Here is a 16,408-nt window from a genome sequence, read left to right as displayed (position 1 = left end):
TTTCAGATGACTTTTTCATATCTGACCACTCACCTTTCCATCTGTGTGTGTGTGTGTGTGTGTGTGTGTGTGTGTGTGTGTGTGTGTGTGTGTGTGTGTGTGTGTGTGTGTGTGTGTGTGTGTGTGTGAATAGGTGACAACAGATCTGAGAAAGAAGTGTACAGACTCACACACCGGCACATCCGCCTCAGCGCCCCTCGCTGCTGGAATCATCGCTCTTGCACTGGAAGCAAAGTAAGTGATGAGACCCACCTACATACATACATACAGGTGCACAGCACAAACCCTGTTCATAAATGTATGTAATTACTAGAACCTGATATAGAAATGTGACCACTGAGTTCTGAAGTTGAACATTCGACTAACTGATACTGGCATAATTTATATGATCTAAACATAAAGAGACTCCAGTAGTTTTAGTGAAACTAGTGTTTTACTGGCATGACACGATTGCATGATCTCACCTGTACTGTAATATTGTAAATATTGTAAAACAGTTGTGAGAGGGAGCTTCTTAGTATTTCTTGCAATTTTGTCGATTTATTTTAGCTCATTAGTTTGTCTTTTGTTCTCCTTGCAAGTATTTCTTGTTATACTGATGTTAAAGGCTAGATCTGGAGGCATTCTGCATGTTTTTATTACAGTAGCATGCAAAGGTTTGGGCACCACTGGTCAAAATATCTGATACTGTGAGCAGCCAAGCGAGTTAAAGCGAGTTACCCGACCTAAAATGCATACAGTTAAATCTGATAAGATGATATTTAGCCATCACTGTGAGGACCATGTCAAAAACTTCAGCTTGCACCTCCTAAGGTAGTCGATTGTGGATTCTGAGATGTTTAGTGATCATTATCCTGCTGTAGAAGCCATACTCTATATAATATAATTAACACTGGCTGCAACACAATAGCCTTCTAATAGCCTTGTCCTGCTTTGTGGCCAATTTACTTTTAAGAATGCTAGGCAGCTGCTTAGGGGAGCCCATGGCAGGGTTTGAGGAGTCTGAGTATTTATAGAGCTTTGCCATTCACCTGGCCTTTCCTAATGAACTGTGAACTTGGTAGAAGTTATCTGAGAGCTGAAACCACTTGGGGTGCCATTTGCATGTTGCTTCTTTCCTTTTTACACTCTAAAATTGTACAAAACAGCCAATAATCCACACATTATGCTTAAAATGTAAAAAAAATGTTTCGTCTTTAACCTTTGGGAGATCAGTGTATCTTCAATTAACATTTACTGCTGACGACAGAATCCACATCAATGCCAGTATTCCAGCCACGATCATTTATACACAGTCACCTGCATGCTGCATGCCTTCAGACATCATCCATCCATAAGCCCATTTCATTAGTTCACACTACTATTTTACACACACACACACCCACACACACATACATACACGCACACACAGTCATCCATCTGTATTGACAGTCATAAACATGACCATCAGCTGTCAAGAAAACATTGTCACTCACACACCTCCAGTCCAGTCCATCTCGTCACCCATTTCTCATTGTTTATTATGTCACACACTTTCACAAACACACACACACACACACACCTCACTTGACACACTCTCATAGCCATCCTGCATTAACTCAAATGTCACACATGACATCTAGTCACACATCCATCACCTGTAGCTCACATGACACATCTGCCCCTTCCTGCTTTCACTCATATTTCTGTTCTCTTTCGCGCACACTCACACACACACACACACACACACACACACACACACACACACACACACTCCCCCCCTCATACCTCACACTTCATTTTTATAAATGTGACACCCAGTTGACGTGTGCTTGACATTTGTCCTCTGCTAAAAGAGATGAAGAGAGTTGAGAGCAAAGAATAGTACTGGCTGCCCCTGCCCTTCTCTAGTCCAGCCGAATGGGACTTGTGTGTGTGTGGCTCAGTGATCACATCACCTCCTCACGAGTCATCATACTCAATTATGAGCTCTCACCGAGCTGCATAATATTTTGCCCTTCCGCGTTGGAGAGTGGTAATAAGACAGTGAAATGTATTACGGATCAGCGAGTTTTCCTCTCTGGTTTTTGCCTTCGTCTCGCTGATGGAGGTAAGCGCGAGAGCACATGTGCGAGAGAACAATATCGTTTAAAGGGCTATGGATCGTTGGCCGGCACACTCTGTTCAGACAGTGTGAAATGTGAACTCTAAGGCGATGGAGGGAGGTGCTTGTAGAAGGGAGCTCTTCTATTTCTGCCCCTGCCGTTCGGGGCAGTAAACCCCGCTGATGGATGCTTTGATTGTATTTGCCTGAGGTGCCTTTGTGTTATGTCTCGCTTGTCTCCCTGGAGGCCTCTGTCACTTTACTTTTTTCTCCCCATTAAATCAGGTGGAGCTCTTTATGATGTTGCTGTTTAGCTGAAGGTGACTTCAAAGCGTGTGTATGTATGTGTGTGTGTGAGCTACAGGGCCCCTGGTGTTTTCCCCTCACTATTGTCCTCATGGAGTCTCCTTGTGTGTAGTCCCACTTACCCAGTCATGGTTAGGTCACCCTTTGCACTATATTAAGCCCTGATTATAAATTGTGTGTGTGACGTTATGAATTTGTCCGCTGGGTCATTTATCAAGGGTCGAATAAAAAAAAAGGAGCTAGCGTGACCTTTCATAAATTACCCTGGTAGATTTATGAAAGTAGGAGAGTCTTTCTACCAACCGTGTGCCATTTCCACATTGCAATTAAAAAAAATTTCATTAAGGGCAAAACCTTTTTTGTAATCCACAGCATGAAAGATATGTTAATCTTCCAAAAAACAGATTTCCGTCCTCAGGCATAAAATCCTTATTAATATTATTCTTTTTATTCAGACATGGGAGCCATATTCACAATAAAACGTGATGGGGGTGGTATGTGACAGGGTAGTAAATTTCATTCTAAAATGGCTGCAGTTCTTCCAGTGATAAAGTTCCTAAACTGGCAAACATGCCAATCAAATTGAAATATATTTTACTTAGTATTAATAGTGTAAAATTGTAATTAAAAAGAGGTTTTGCTAATCCATTTTGCATGACTGGGTGGTTGGGTTGGCTTTTGACAGACCCTGTCTAACACGAAAAAGCAATAAACGAAAAATGTAAAAGAACAGCAGAACTTGCCTTTTTGTTCCTTGCTGCTCCAAAGGCTCAAAAAGATGTCACCTTTTTCATTGTGATGTTATTTAAAACAACATTACAGTACAGTACATTATTTGTAGACAAAACAAACTGGTGTGATAGTGTGGTAAATCAAACTGAGGGATGGAAACGTGCGAAACAGTCAGTATAGAAATGTTTAGAAACGCCCATGTACTAGAGCATAATGATTAAAATAGCTCAAGTGTGCAACATATTCATAATCATAATATAATAATCATGGTGTAGTATAACTTAATATAGTCATGGCAGTGATGGTTAGAGTAATGAGAGTAATGATGGGTAATAGTGGTAATATTAATAGTGGCAGATAGTTAAGAGTCTATTTAAGTTTGAACATGGTCAAAAGTGTATGTTTCTCTTTAGGAAATAGTGCTTTTTCATATATCAGGTTAACAAGAACACTTAAATTCTTGGAAACTTTGGCTCATTTTTTGTGCTTAATGCTTCTCATCAGATGCTGCAGACACAAATTTTGTAGAATGACTCAGGAGCAAATAGATCTGAATGCATCAGGTGGTTAATTATTCGTAAAAAGGCTGTCGATCTCTTTTGCTCTTTCAGTTCTCGTATTGACAGGCTTCAGTAAATAAATATCAGTGCGGCTCTGTGAATGCCTGGCCACCTGTTCCAGTGAGATACGACTTGTCCTGAGCTGCACTGCTGGACTTTTTTGTGCCTCTGACGGAGTTGTTCAGACCCCCAGGGCTGTGCATTCTGCTGTGCAGCGCAACAGCTGATCCTATCAATGAGAACACATACTGAGCCAACTGTAGAGGCAACGTTTTTAAAGTGCTTTTTGATGATCCTGCCCCAATGGATATGTGCAGCTCTTTTTGCTAACAATTTGGAAGCTAAGTGTTTTGTAATTGTGACTTTATTTTTATTATGTCAGGTTTTCCAGTGCATGATTTAGTCTGTTAACATGGTGGAGCTGTTTAGTTGACTGTGAGCTGTTGTTTAGAACCTGATTCTGTTGTTGGGTTCCAGTGTCCATAATGACTCTGGCTATAGTAAATAGGCTAGGGAATAGTGAATAGGCTTATTGTGAATGTTCTGTTCACTACATAATGAGTCTGCTAAAAACACAGGGAGAATATCCAGTAGGGGTGCGACAATGCAGCAGAACATTGTGAGGATGCAATGCAAAAATGTGACAGTGTGCATTGTGTAGATGTGACAGTGGCTTGTGGAGAGTAGACATGCCTTTAATTATGATATGTAATGCAGTATCAAATTTTAACACCAACCACCACCAATCAACAAGGCACAGTCTTGCCAAGCATAGCACTCTTCTCACCTCTCAGCTGTAGTCTTATTAGTAGATTATACAACAACTGGATACAGTCACCATTTCTCTTCATTTGCTCACAGTATCATGTGGATATTGAATCATGAACCCAAGGCTGCTGTGAATCATGGGCTGTGAGTGTATCTCTACACCCCTAATATATGCTTCTCTTCTATAATCACAATGCAACAATATACCCAGGTGGACATACTAAATACAATAGTCATATGTGACTGAGTGTAAATACTATTGGGTTATTCCACAGTTAGAGGATCAACTGTGCAACAACCTTGTACAGCATGTTTTAAATGACCAGTAAAACCTAATGTACATAGCTCTATATAACCGCAATTTAATCTTAAAATAATTGATGATTGCAATAATGAAGAAATCCATTATAGGTTATAAAATATTTGTTTAATATTTAATATTTACTTCAATCCAATATTTACATGAACTAATTCACCTCTATATGAAGTATTTGGAATATTCCACAAAGTTTATTATTTTGTTTATATATGTTCAGTGCTATTGAGATATTGACTGATGAAGTCACCATGAAAGTATAACCCTGTTACCCAAAATATAGACTGAATGTAAATAATGCGATACTGTTCCTGAGATGAATTAACACTTTTTTGAACAGTTAAATGCATTAATACCTTAAATCAGCATTATTTTTGCTACTGCTACCCCATAGTTCGCACCTTGTGCTTCCCTTCATGGACAGCTGTACATTTGTTGACAAGCCTAAGGATGCAGAAAGGGTAAAGATGGTGAAAGAAGCAGTTCTCATGAGATGATGCATGCACTCTCCACTAAAGTTGCATTGTGCAGTAGCGGCTTCCCGGACCCGGAGTGGCACTGACAGAAATGCCATTTTCTCAAATGTCAGTGTACAGTTAAAATTATGCTGTTATTTTAAAGTAAAAGTGCTACACAGATCTCTTGTAAAGGAGTGTATTAAAAAAAGAATTGAAAAGTTAAAGGAGCTAAATGGCTCCCCAAATGTGGACTCACCTTGTTGCAGAGTAATGAGCAAACTCATGGGTCTTGGTACTAATAATTTGCTTGACTCATGAATTCACTTCCCAGTTGCAGTGTTCTGTATATAGGGCCCCTGATTCTCCAGTGTAGGGAATAGTGACCATTTCTAAACATCTATCTCTCTTTTTCTCTTCATATAGTATGAATCTGACCTGGAGGGACATGCAGCACCTGGTGGTTAGAACCTCTCACCCCGCCCATCTCATCACAAGCGACTGGAGGACCAATGGAGTGGGTCGTTTAGGTAACAAGCAGAGCCCAGCTAGAAGCTCGTAACACCTGCATTGGCTCAGTGAACCGGGCTGACCTCACCTTCTTCTCTCTTATCTCCTCTCTTGTGTCTTTGGCAGTGAGCCACTCGTATGGCTATGGTCTGCTGGACGCGAGTGCGATGGTGGCGCTGGCCCGGAACTGGAGCAGTGTGGGGCCGCAGCACAAATGTGTTATCGACATGCTGACGGAGCCCAGGTAAGAAAGGTCAAAGCAGGCACGCAGCGTACCAGACCTAGCGCCAGCTGCCCGTGGAGCCAGCGCTGCAGAATAGGTCAGCTCCAAGAACTTTGCTGAAATACTTTGTCCTTGTAGCTCTAGTGTGACACAAACAACCTTAAAATAGCCCGCCGATGGGTTATGTATTTCCTGAGATTTTTTGGCTTAAGGCTGGCCTCGATTTCCAGGCAACTGCACTGCCCTTACTCATAGCTCCATCTAAGTGGGTTATGTCTGTGTTGTCCAGGCTGGCTCCTGCAGTAGCCCTGCGCTGTTGTCTCTGCTCTGACACAGTCATTTTAACCTCATGAGGAGCTCACTATTTAGCTAATTAGTTGACTCAGGTGCGCTGGAGCAGCAAGAACACTACAATGTGCAGTGCGGCAGTGCTCCGGGACCAAGAGTGACACCACATTTTTCAGTTACGTCATTCGTTTTTCATGACAACTTGGCAACCGTATGCTCATTATTCATTACTGCTCAACTGGTTGACCATCATTTCGACATGGTAATGACACTGCTCAATGTTTCCCCACTTAAGAGAACCCCAGTTAGTGCTGCTGGACTGACTAGATGACGTTTTTTATTTTCTAGACCTTATTCCAGCTATGAGTTAGGAGCCTCTTGCCCTTTACCAGATTATTACAGGTGCTGATCCTGGGGCTTATGTGTAGTGGACAGACATAAAACTGTAATTAAATATTAAAAGCTTGGCAGCTCTTAAAACAAGAGACAGCCAGCCTCTTCTCGGCTGAGGAAAGCTGTTCCTTGGACTAAACAATCCACTCTTTTTTGGAGCTACAGCTTTTATGTTATTAATGTTTCTCTTATACCAATTTGATTTCCATGTGTAATGGATTTGATAGCTGCACTTTTTTCCCAGCAATAGCAGAAAGAAAAATGATCAAGACAAACAAACCACTTTACAAAGAAGGTAATGGAGCCTGACTGTGTTTTCAATTTTCAGAAAGCTTTCCCACGTCACTAGATCAAGACCGGTATTGCAGGTTGTTTTTCACCCAGTCTTTTTGCAGTAAATCCAGCATGAGCCAGTTCATGGCACTTTTAGACTTATTAGGATTTATGGCTTATACTTTGTGTATTTACCATTGTCTTCAGAAGTGTGGCCCATCTCTCAGAGTGATCTTATGGTTTCCAGCTCTCAGTATAGCACTAGCTCTCAGTCCATTTATCTATACCCTGATCAGCCATAATATTAACACCACCACCTCGGTAACTTTGTCCATTTGTTTTTCTGCATTCTTTGAAGCCTCTTTTCACCCTGTTCTTCAATGGTCAGGACCCCAAAGAACCACCACAGAGCCACTATTATTTGGGTGGTGGGTCATTCTCAGCACTTCAGTGACACTGACATGGTGGTGGCAAGTTAGTGTGTATTGAGTGGAACAGACACAGCAGTGCTGCTGGAGTGTTTAAACACTGTGTCTACTCACTGTCCACTCTATTAGACTCCCCTACCTAGATGGTCCACCTTGGAAAGTCAGAGACAGGTGCTGTTGCTGCACAGTTTTTGTTGGTCATCAGTGGTCATCAGTAGTCACAGGACGCTACCCACAGTATGCTGTTGGCTGGACATTTCTGGTTGGTGGACTAATCTTAGTCCAGAAGTGCCACTGAGGTGTTTAAAAACTCCAGCAGCACTGCTGTGTCTGCTCCATTTTTACCAAAACACACAGTAACACACTGCCACCATGTCCGTGTCGCTGCAGTGCTGAGAATGACCCACCACCATAAATGGTATTACTTTAAGTAATTACTTGTAGAACGTGTAGCCCTGAGCTGCGCACTCTCTCTGTTGTAGGGATGTGAGGAATCACCTGTTGTTCAGTAAGAGTGTGGAAGCATGTTCAGGACAGCCTGACTTTGTGAGTTCTCTGGAGCACGTGCAAGCTAGACTCACTCTGTCCTACAGCCATAGAGGAAACTTGGCCATCCACCTCATCAGCCCATTGGGCACCCGCTCCACACTGCTGGCACCCAGGTAAACACACTTGCACACACTCCCTAATCATATGACATAACTTGGTAAAACACTTAAGATATTAATTTCAAACTTAAATTAAGTTAATATAAATATTCATATCTTCATTGAACACTGCTGAGCAGAATGGGTGCTTTCAGATACTTAGCACACATTTACTCTTGTGGATTGCAGTTTTTAAATTGTGCCACAGATTCCTGATCATAACTTCTATTGAACGTTTATCCCAAGCATTAGTTTCTTAGCAGATTGAAGCAAGCTGTCTTGGAGCCATCTCCCTGTATTTTGCACCGCCCATCAGCCCCTTTTAATAAGGATGTTCAGTCCCTTTTGGAAAAAAGCATCCCCACAGCATGCTTTTGCCACCCTCATACTTTACTCTTGGAATACTGTTTTATGAGTGGAAAGTGTTTGAGTTGTTCAACATGTAGCATTTGGAATTCTGTTTTTGTATAATTTGACCACAAAGCCTCATCCCACATTCTAGCTGAATCATGCTGCAGATTCTTGGCAAACTTAAAACATCATTAATGAATCAGCTTGTAATCCGCTTCTTTCTAGCCACCCTCCCTTCAGACCAGCTGTATACCAAGCTTTTCATACTGATGAATTGTGCATCTTCACTCTAGTCTCCGCCACATAACTCTGTAGATCCTTCAAAGTGATTGTTGGCATCTCTGTAGCTTCCTTCACAAGTCCTCTGTGGCTCTGAAGTTTTTGAGTTTTGTAGAACAGTCTTGTCTAGGCAGTGCATAGTTAGTATGCTACATTTTCATTTTCTTCTCAATTGATCCAGCGGTGCTCACTGGGATATTTTGATTTTTTTCCAGTTTTGGGCATGTTTAGAATGTTTCCCTAGAATTATCTCTGGCCTCCGTTTCCTCACATTTTCTTCAGATTCAGAGACTGACCAATAGTACTTTAATAAAAGGGGTGTTTTTTCGTGAAAAGGTCCATTTTTACAGGTAAAGACAAGTTGTAAGCCTATTGTGTCCTTGTTAGGGCAACATCATTTACCTGCTTTCACAGCAGAGGGGTTAAATATTTTAACAAATAGCATTTTTTGTTATATTTTAAATTATTTATTTAGAATCTTTTTACATAATAACCCTATTTGTACATGCTACTAATGTACTATATTAAAAAAAAGCTACTGATATGCCACAAGCATGTTGGTGCTATAATGTGGGATAATGCTAGAAGTATATAATCATATAATTATCCATTATGTAAAATAAAGTGAGACATTATATCAGGGGTTCAATATACAGTAGATACATTCCACTGTAAGGTGCAAAAACAGCATTAGCCACACTAGTCCCAAAATAGTCTAAATGTGATGTAACACACCTCTTGTGTGGTGGTGGTGGTGTTTTTTCACCCAGGCCGCAGGACAACTCTGCTGAGGGTTTCAGTGACTGGGCCTTCATGACCACGCATGCATGGGATGAAGACCCTCGAGGAGAGTGGACGCTGGAAATCGAAAATGTAGCTGGGCTTAGTGATGAGGGTAACAGCCATTTGGAATCTCTTACGAGTTTTAGAAATGGAAATGTCTTCAGTGATGGCCAGAAAGAAGCAAATATTGAATACTGGCTTGTGCTAAGGGGTTTGGCTAAGGCTCTTCATAAACAGAAACTTGGACTAACACCATTTTTCTCTGTGTCTGTTCTCTCTCTCACACACTCCCTCTTTTTCACACCCCCTCTCCCTTTCACACCCCAAGGTGTTCTTTCTCAGTTCACACTTATCCTATACGGGACCGGCTCCAGTGCCACGGACCTGTCTGCCTCTGACTTCAGCAGGCCTTCCAACAACAGCTGCAAAACCTTTGATGCCCAACAGATCTGCATTGGTGAGAACAATCTACTGCGCACACACACACACACACACACACAGAGACACACACACAAACTAATCCCTTGGATGTGTCATGATAATTCAGTCTTTTATCAGCTCGGCATGACTCTCTACCGTTATGAATGTGCATTTGTCTTTATGAATATTAACACAAAAGCACTATGGAGGGAGCCACTGCCAAAAGGGATTGAATTACTGATAAAGCAAATTGCATTGAGAGAAAAATAACTTATGAAGTGTTGTTTCTTTTGTCGTTTTTATGAAGAAGGACTCCTCAGTGTCCTCCTCCTCAGACAAATAATTGCTGATGTATGTCTAACTGTCCCTTTGTCAGTCTTAGTGTATGGACACTTCTGAATTTAGAGAAGCTTTAGGCAAATGCAATGACGATGGCCATGGTCACAAACACAACAGATATATCACCCTGGCCTGTGCAGGGATTCTAACACATCAGAGTGAGCTAGTGAAGTGCTGTACTTGGAATTAAGTGTCTTTCTGGATGCATATTTTACTGCAGTTACAGGAATCGTTACAATGGCATCTGAAACTTGAGCATTAGCATTTTAAAATTCAGATAATGCAGCACTTAATCTGGTTCTCTCACTGTTATTTCACGGTTGAAAGAAATTGGTAGGTCGTGTCCCAATCTTTTTTTTTTTTTTTGCTCTGATCCCAATCTAAGTCATTTAATATTGAGCATCTGCCAGTTCTGCGTCTGTCTCATATATTTATTTCCATAGATAATACAGCCATACATTAAACGCTTTTCAGCTGCAGTGAAGTTAATCAAACTAGTTTAGGTAAGAAACGCTTGGCTGCTATCTTACAGTGCTACAGTGAAAATGATTTTTAGTATGTGTGAAGCACTGTGAGATTTGGAAGTGATCATTGTGTTGTGTTAAAACAGCTACTTTAACACCTCTATGCTGTTATGTGTGTAATAGCCAGAAATTCATGTTTAACATGTAGATAGTTTTAACCTTAATGATAAATACAATTAACCTTAGCTGAAAACAGTAGCAGTGGACATTTAGTGTCTGTTTTCTTACAAGCATTCATATGGCTTATTAAATTATGAAAATGTGCTTCACTCCCTCAGTTGTGGATAATCTTCACTTGCATTTATGCAAGCACATTATTAGGAAAACTGTACTAATACTGGGCTGGGTGTCCTTTTGCTCTCAAAACTTCAAATCTTCATGGAAAGTGCTGGAAACATTCATATGAGATTCTGGCCCATGTTGACATGATTGTATCATACAATTCCCACAGATTTTTCAGGAGCACACTCATGCTCTGAATCTCCCATTCTAATGGATTCAGATCTGGCGACTGGGAAGGCCACTGAGGGACGCTGAACTCATCATATTCACTAAACTAGTTTGAAATGACCTGTGCTTTGTGATGGTGCATTGTCATGGTGGAAGTCGCTGTTAGAAGATGGGTAAATTGTGGTCATGAATGGATGCACATGTTTAGCAGCAATACTCAGAGTATTAGGGTATTAACAAAACCAAGAAAACATTACCCACACTATTACACCATCTCCACCAGCCTGGACTGTTGACACAAGGCAGGTTGGGTTCATGGATGCATGTCATTCTGACTCACTCTCAGACTAGGCTATGTTTTCCAGTCTTTCAACTGTGCAGTTTTGGTGAGCCTGTGCCCACCGCAGCCTTAGCTTTCTGTTCTGTGCTTACAAAAGAGGAACATTCGGAGATGCTTTTCTGCTTGCCACAGTTGGACAGAGTGGCTATCTGAGCTACTATAGACTGTTTATCCGCTCTAACCCATTTTACCATTCTCTGTTTACCTATGAACAAGAGGTTTCTGTCTGCATGGTTTTATGCATCGCACTGCTACTACACTGTTTGCTTATTATATCACTGCATGAATGTGTAGGTGTGCATATGATTGCAATAAAGTGATTAGTATATCACCTGTACAGCAGCGGCCTAAATAGAGCACAGTGCTTTTAAAATAGCCTTAATGATTGGACTGATCTACATAGCAAACCTTAACCCTAAGGGCCTCTGTGTGGGCTGTTGCATAATTTCATGACTACATAAATTGGAGCAAGTTTTATAGTAGCTTGTGAATAATTAGTAGTAGTTACTGAACACTGCAGGGTGCAGACACACTCAGCTTTTGATTCAATTTGATGCCTGATACCAGGTTCATAATTCATAATTCACACAATATTTTAAACAAAATATGAGGATAATTAATAAGATGGATGTTCTCCATGATGTACATGATCATGTTTTGCATTGTCATAATATTATAATGCATTGTTACAGCCCTAATAATGTGTATTAAGATTACTAACCAAACAATAACTCTTGGGGTTAAAAATCAATAGTAATCTCTCAGATCAGATGAGGACATCTTCAGAAACCGGGACTGTGGGTGTGTGCGCGCACATGCACACATGAGCAAACCTGTCTTCCATTTGTGGTGTTTTTCAGAGTGCAGCGCCGGTTCCTCGCTCTTCTTGCAGGGTTGTGTGAAGACGTGTCCTCTGGGCTTCACGTCAGGCCTGCAGCTGCTCAACCTGTCACTGGAGAACTGGGTGGAACAGTCGTCTGTTCAGGCCTGCCTGCCCTGCCACCCGGCCTGCCTCACCTGCTCCGGCCCTGGAGAGGCAGAGTGCCTGTCCTGCCCCTCTCATAGCCACCTGGTGGCCACGTCCTGCTTGCGGCAGAACCAGGTGCAGCGCAAGTCTCCCTCCGGACCCATACTAAATGACCAGAAAGAGGATGGGTCAGACAAGGACTCCGATTCAGACTTGGGCTCGGTCGGACCCTCTCCCCAGACGGGGCTGTCGTCACATTTGCCCGTGCTGGTGGCAGTGCTCAGCTGTGCCTTCATCCTGGCCACGTTCGCGGCCGTTTTCGTGCTGCTGCAGCTGCACTCTGGCGCAGCCAGCGCCCCCTTCTGCCGGAGGACCAAACTACCCGTGACTGACTCCAGTGGCCGAGGCATGCGGGTGGCCTTCGGTTTTGGCTTGAGTCGCGACTGGATGAGCAGCAGGGTGTCCTACCGTGGGATCCCCACCATGTGGGGGGACGAGGACACCGCGGGCGGAGTCAATTCCGAATCGGACAGCGAGGAACTGGACTGCCACAGCGAGAAGACCGCATTCATACGGACACAAAGCGCTCTCTAGCGTGTCCCTGACCCCATGTGACACACCCAGCCTTTCACACCCCTCCGTCTTCCTCTCGCAGAGCGAGCGAGCGATCGAGGCTGGTCTAGCCAGCACCTTCTCTCTGCTCTGCTCTAGGTCCTGCTATGTTCTGGATGGATTTATTTGAGAAGAGCTGAGAAGTACAGTCAGGCAGGCTTGCGTGTGCGTCTGTGTGCCTATTCATGAGCAGTGGAGTGAGATGTTCAGGTGTGGCAGCTGTTCAGCTGAGACGGGAATCTCTGATGAATCCCAGCGGGAAAGGCTGACAGTACAGCGCTGAAAACTTCCCTTTTTTTTCACTTTAAATTCTCTTAGTGGTTTGAGTCATGAGATTTAAGCAGCGGAAAAAGGATCAGTGTGCGTGCGTGTGTGCGTGTATGAATGCTAATGTTTCCTTCAGAGCTGAAAAGGGCTGAATTTACTCCGGTCCGCCTTTTACTACTGGGTTTTCGGAACTGGATTTATGCACAACACTTAGAAGTAAGGAAACCATCGCAGTGAGTCTGTACCGTTGCGTTGTTTCGTCATCAGTCATTGATGGATTATATACCTTAAGCTGATCAGAGTCTCAGAGTCTCGCTTTCTCACTCTCTGCCTGTCTGTGCTGGTCTGCAAGCTTGCTCCATTACTACATTTGTCGGTGGTTATAGTCACAGAAGTTCTGAGTAAGAGGCATCACATTATTCCAGAAGCTGGCCATGATCAGTGTCAAACAGTGGAGGTAGTGGAGAAAGCCATTTGAGAATAACAGACTCGAAAACAATCTGCAGAAGGCCTTAAGTATGAAGATCCAAATGTTTGTAATACTTTACGCTGGATAATGTCATCGTGTTTGATTTGCTGCTGAGTGTTCAGCTTCCCCATCACACTAAAGTGCTGGACTTTGAGCATTCATATGATTGATTCTCCAATCATAATGTAGCTGGCTGAAATCAGGCTGTAATTTGGTTTACAGTTTGAGAAGCTGAATGTGTGTAGGAGTTGCAGCAGTTCCAAACTAGCCTTGATCTGCACTAACCAATAATATGAAGCTATAAACCCAATAATTATCAGAAGCGCGAAGCTGTTCATGCAGTATTTGTGACCGCTTATAAGAGCAGTGAAGCAGAAGCAGTGTAGGTGACTGAGTATGAATGTGGTCATAAAAGATTGCGTTTAGACTCAATTTTTGAAAAGTCTAGCTTTCTCTAATTGAACATATCTGTTCCGCTGAAGATTGAATTTAATACCCACATCATGATCCAACAAAGCCATTCATATTCATGCTTTCACTCAGTCCTAAGCAAGCAGATTTACTTTTTTTCTTTTTTAAAACAACAAATCTCCTGGGAGCCTGAAAAAAGTCTGGGCGTTCTCTTTTTTTCCTCTTTTGATAAAGTAATTTTCTTTGCCCCAAAGGAAGCATTATTGATCTTGAGGTTTGATGCACTAAAACCTGTCAGAACCTGTGTGGGGAAAAGCTCAATACAGTGTCTGGCATTTGTTTTGCAGAAGGTCAGTCTTAGACCTGTGGCACAGCGCCTCTGTTGGGGTTTCAAGGTTTGGGGTTTGTCCTGGTGTAGCTGGGAGGGGGGACTTCCCTGCAATGGAAATCGCAACCATGTACATCATCATCGTCATCATCAGTCCTCCATTTGAGGAATAAGAGGTATGAAGAGTAATGATTTTCTCAGAATTGTCTTTCGATGGTGTTTTCTAGCATTTATCCTTTTTAACAGACGTCCACTATGGTCATTAAATTAATTGCAAAAGTCGAAAGTGTTCGTGTTTTATTTCAAGGTTCACCTCGTCTCACAACCCGCACTAATTCTGAATAATGGCCTCTATCTATATCCATGCCTCGAGTAATCAGTAGCGTTCAGACTTCCAGGCCACTCCGCAACAACTCATTTGCAATTAGCCATTCATTTTCCAGTAGCTTGCTTTTAGTTTGGAAAAAGTGGGGCTGCACTGAGTGTGTCTACTCATGCGGTGCAGCTCTGTAGGACAGGAAAAGAGAGCAACTCTCCAGAGGTCGCATGCATTATTTATACCAGGGCACGCACGTAGTTGAACATGCAGACTGATGACTGAACCTTTAAACCTGTTGTAATTCTTCTGCAGTTGTGGGCGGATCTGTAGCCTGACAGCCTCATACGTTTTCCCTGCAATGTATGTCATAAGCAGTGGGACAACAATGCCACATATTTATACAGGAGCCAAATGTCTCGAGTTCTCAGGGACAGAGGAGAAACCCTCATACAGCCCCCCCTCCTCCCCCTCCCTGATGCGCTGAGAGACGCACTTTATGGAAATAGTCCATTTAAAATGCTTTCCATAATTAGCTCAGCTGGGAGAGAGGGGGCAGCTCTCATTCACGCCCGGAGCAAGTGCATGCCTGGCATTATAACTCAGACGGGGGGCTCAGTGTTCACATGCTATCAGAGGGCAGAGGAGTCGCAGACGAGGTTTCCTTAGCTTACCCTGAGACAGTCATCATGTTCACTGTTCATCATTAAAGCTCACTTACAGAAGGATAGCTAAAAATACATATATCTGCCCCTCTGCATACTACTTCCCTCCTGCTAATTTGAGCCTACACTGCCGACTGCTTGTTAAAAGTTCCAGTCGAGCTGAAGTTGTTCATCTGTTGTGGCACCGCTTCGGTTGCCAATTTGTCATGTTGTGCCATACTTAAGCCATTTGTTTCGAGCCTTACTAAATACACCTGATTATTCCCTCCAGATGTTCTCTCCAGTCTGTAATTAATGACATTAGTCCGGCGCTGGCAGGTGTGGTAGCCTGCATACAAACTCGTCTTGAAAGACGAAGTGTTACGGTGGCAGCGTGCAGTGTTAAACTCAGCCCAGACTCCTGTGGTACAGAGACAATACAGCGCAAAAAAAGTCTGCATACACCCTTAAACATGATGGTGCTTCAAATGATTCTTTGAGCAATGCTGTCGAAGAACCACATAGTAGAGGTGTAGGTGGATGTGTGCGGGGGGGGGGTGTTAAGAACCTTCACTAAAGAACTTTCACTTGATGTAAATATTCATAGACATTTACAAGGTTCTTCACATTCCTAAATCTCTATCACTTGCATGCTTCTTCTATGGCATGGCTCAAAGAACTATTGAAGAGTGTAAGGGGTCACCCAAACTGGTCATCGCAGTTGTGAATGAGGGGGAGTTCATATAAAATGTAAAGGTGCACATATTCACTGCACTAGCGGAATGTATCCTCTGCATTTTACCCATCTGTGGTAGTGAGCACGCACGCGGCAGCCAACTCAAGCGCCCAGGGAGCAGAGAGGGTGAAGAGCATCAAACCCACAACCCTGTTATCAGTAGCCAATTTAATGTACTATAATAATAGAA

The 16,408-nt window shown here is 42.6% G+C and overlaps 1 protein-coding gene across 1 annotated transcript in view; it reads left to right on the top strand.

The window, feature by feature from the left end:
- furinb (furin (paired basic amino acid cleaving enzyme) b) overlaps nucleotides 1-14,808 on the top strand; it is a 122,878-nt gene extending 108,070 nt beyond the window's left edge. The window contains exons 10-16 of the mRNA XM_072669752.1: nucleotides 134-234; nucleotides 5,647-5,750; nucleotides 5,857-5,974; nucleotides 7,818-7,997; nucleotides 9,383-9,507; nucleotides 9,724-9,852; nucleotides 12,329-14,808. Coding sequence (XP_072525853.1) covers nucleotides 134-234; nucleotides 5,647-5,750; nucleotides 5,857-5,974; nucleotides 7,818-7,997; nucleotides 9,383-9,507; nucleotides 9,724-9,852; nucleotides 12,329-13,029 — 1,458 coding nt within the window. The 3' untranslated portion in view covers nucleotides 13,030-14,808. The remainder of the gene's footprint in view (nucleotides 1-133; nucleotides 235-5,646; nucleotides 5,751-5,856; nucleotides 5,975-7,817; nucleotides 7,998-9,382; nucleotides 9,508-9,723; nucleotides 9,853-12,328) is intronic.
- The last annotated feature ends 1,600 nt before the right edge of the window (nucleotides 14,809-16,408 follow it).

Source organism: Salminus brasiliensis, chromosome 2 (genome assembly GCF_030463535.1).
Source record: "Salminus brasiliensis chromosome 2, fSalBra1.hap2, whole genome shotgun sequence".
Taxonomy (NCBI): domain Eukaryota; kingdom Metazoa; phylum Chordata; class Actinopteri; order Characiformes; family Bryconidae; genus Salminus; species Salminus brasiliensis.
This window is presented reverse-complemented; position numbering and strand designations above follow the sequence as displayed.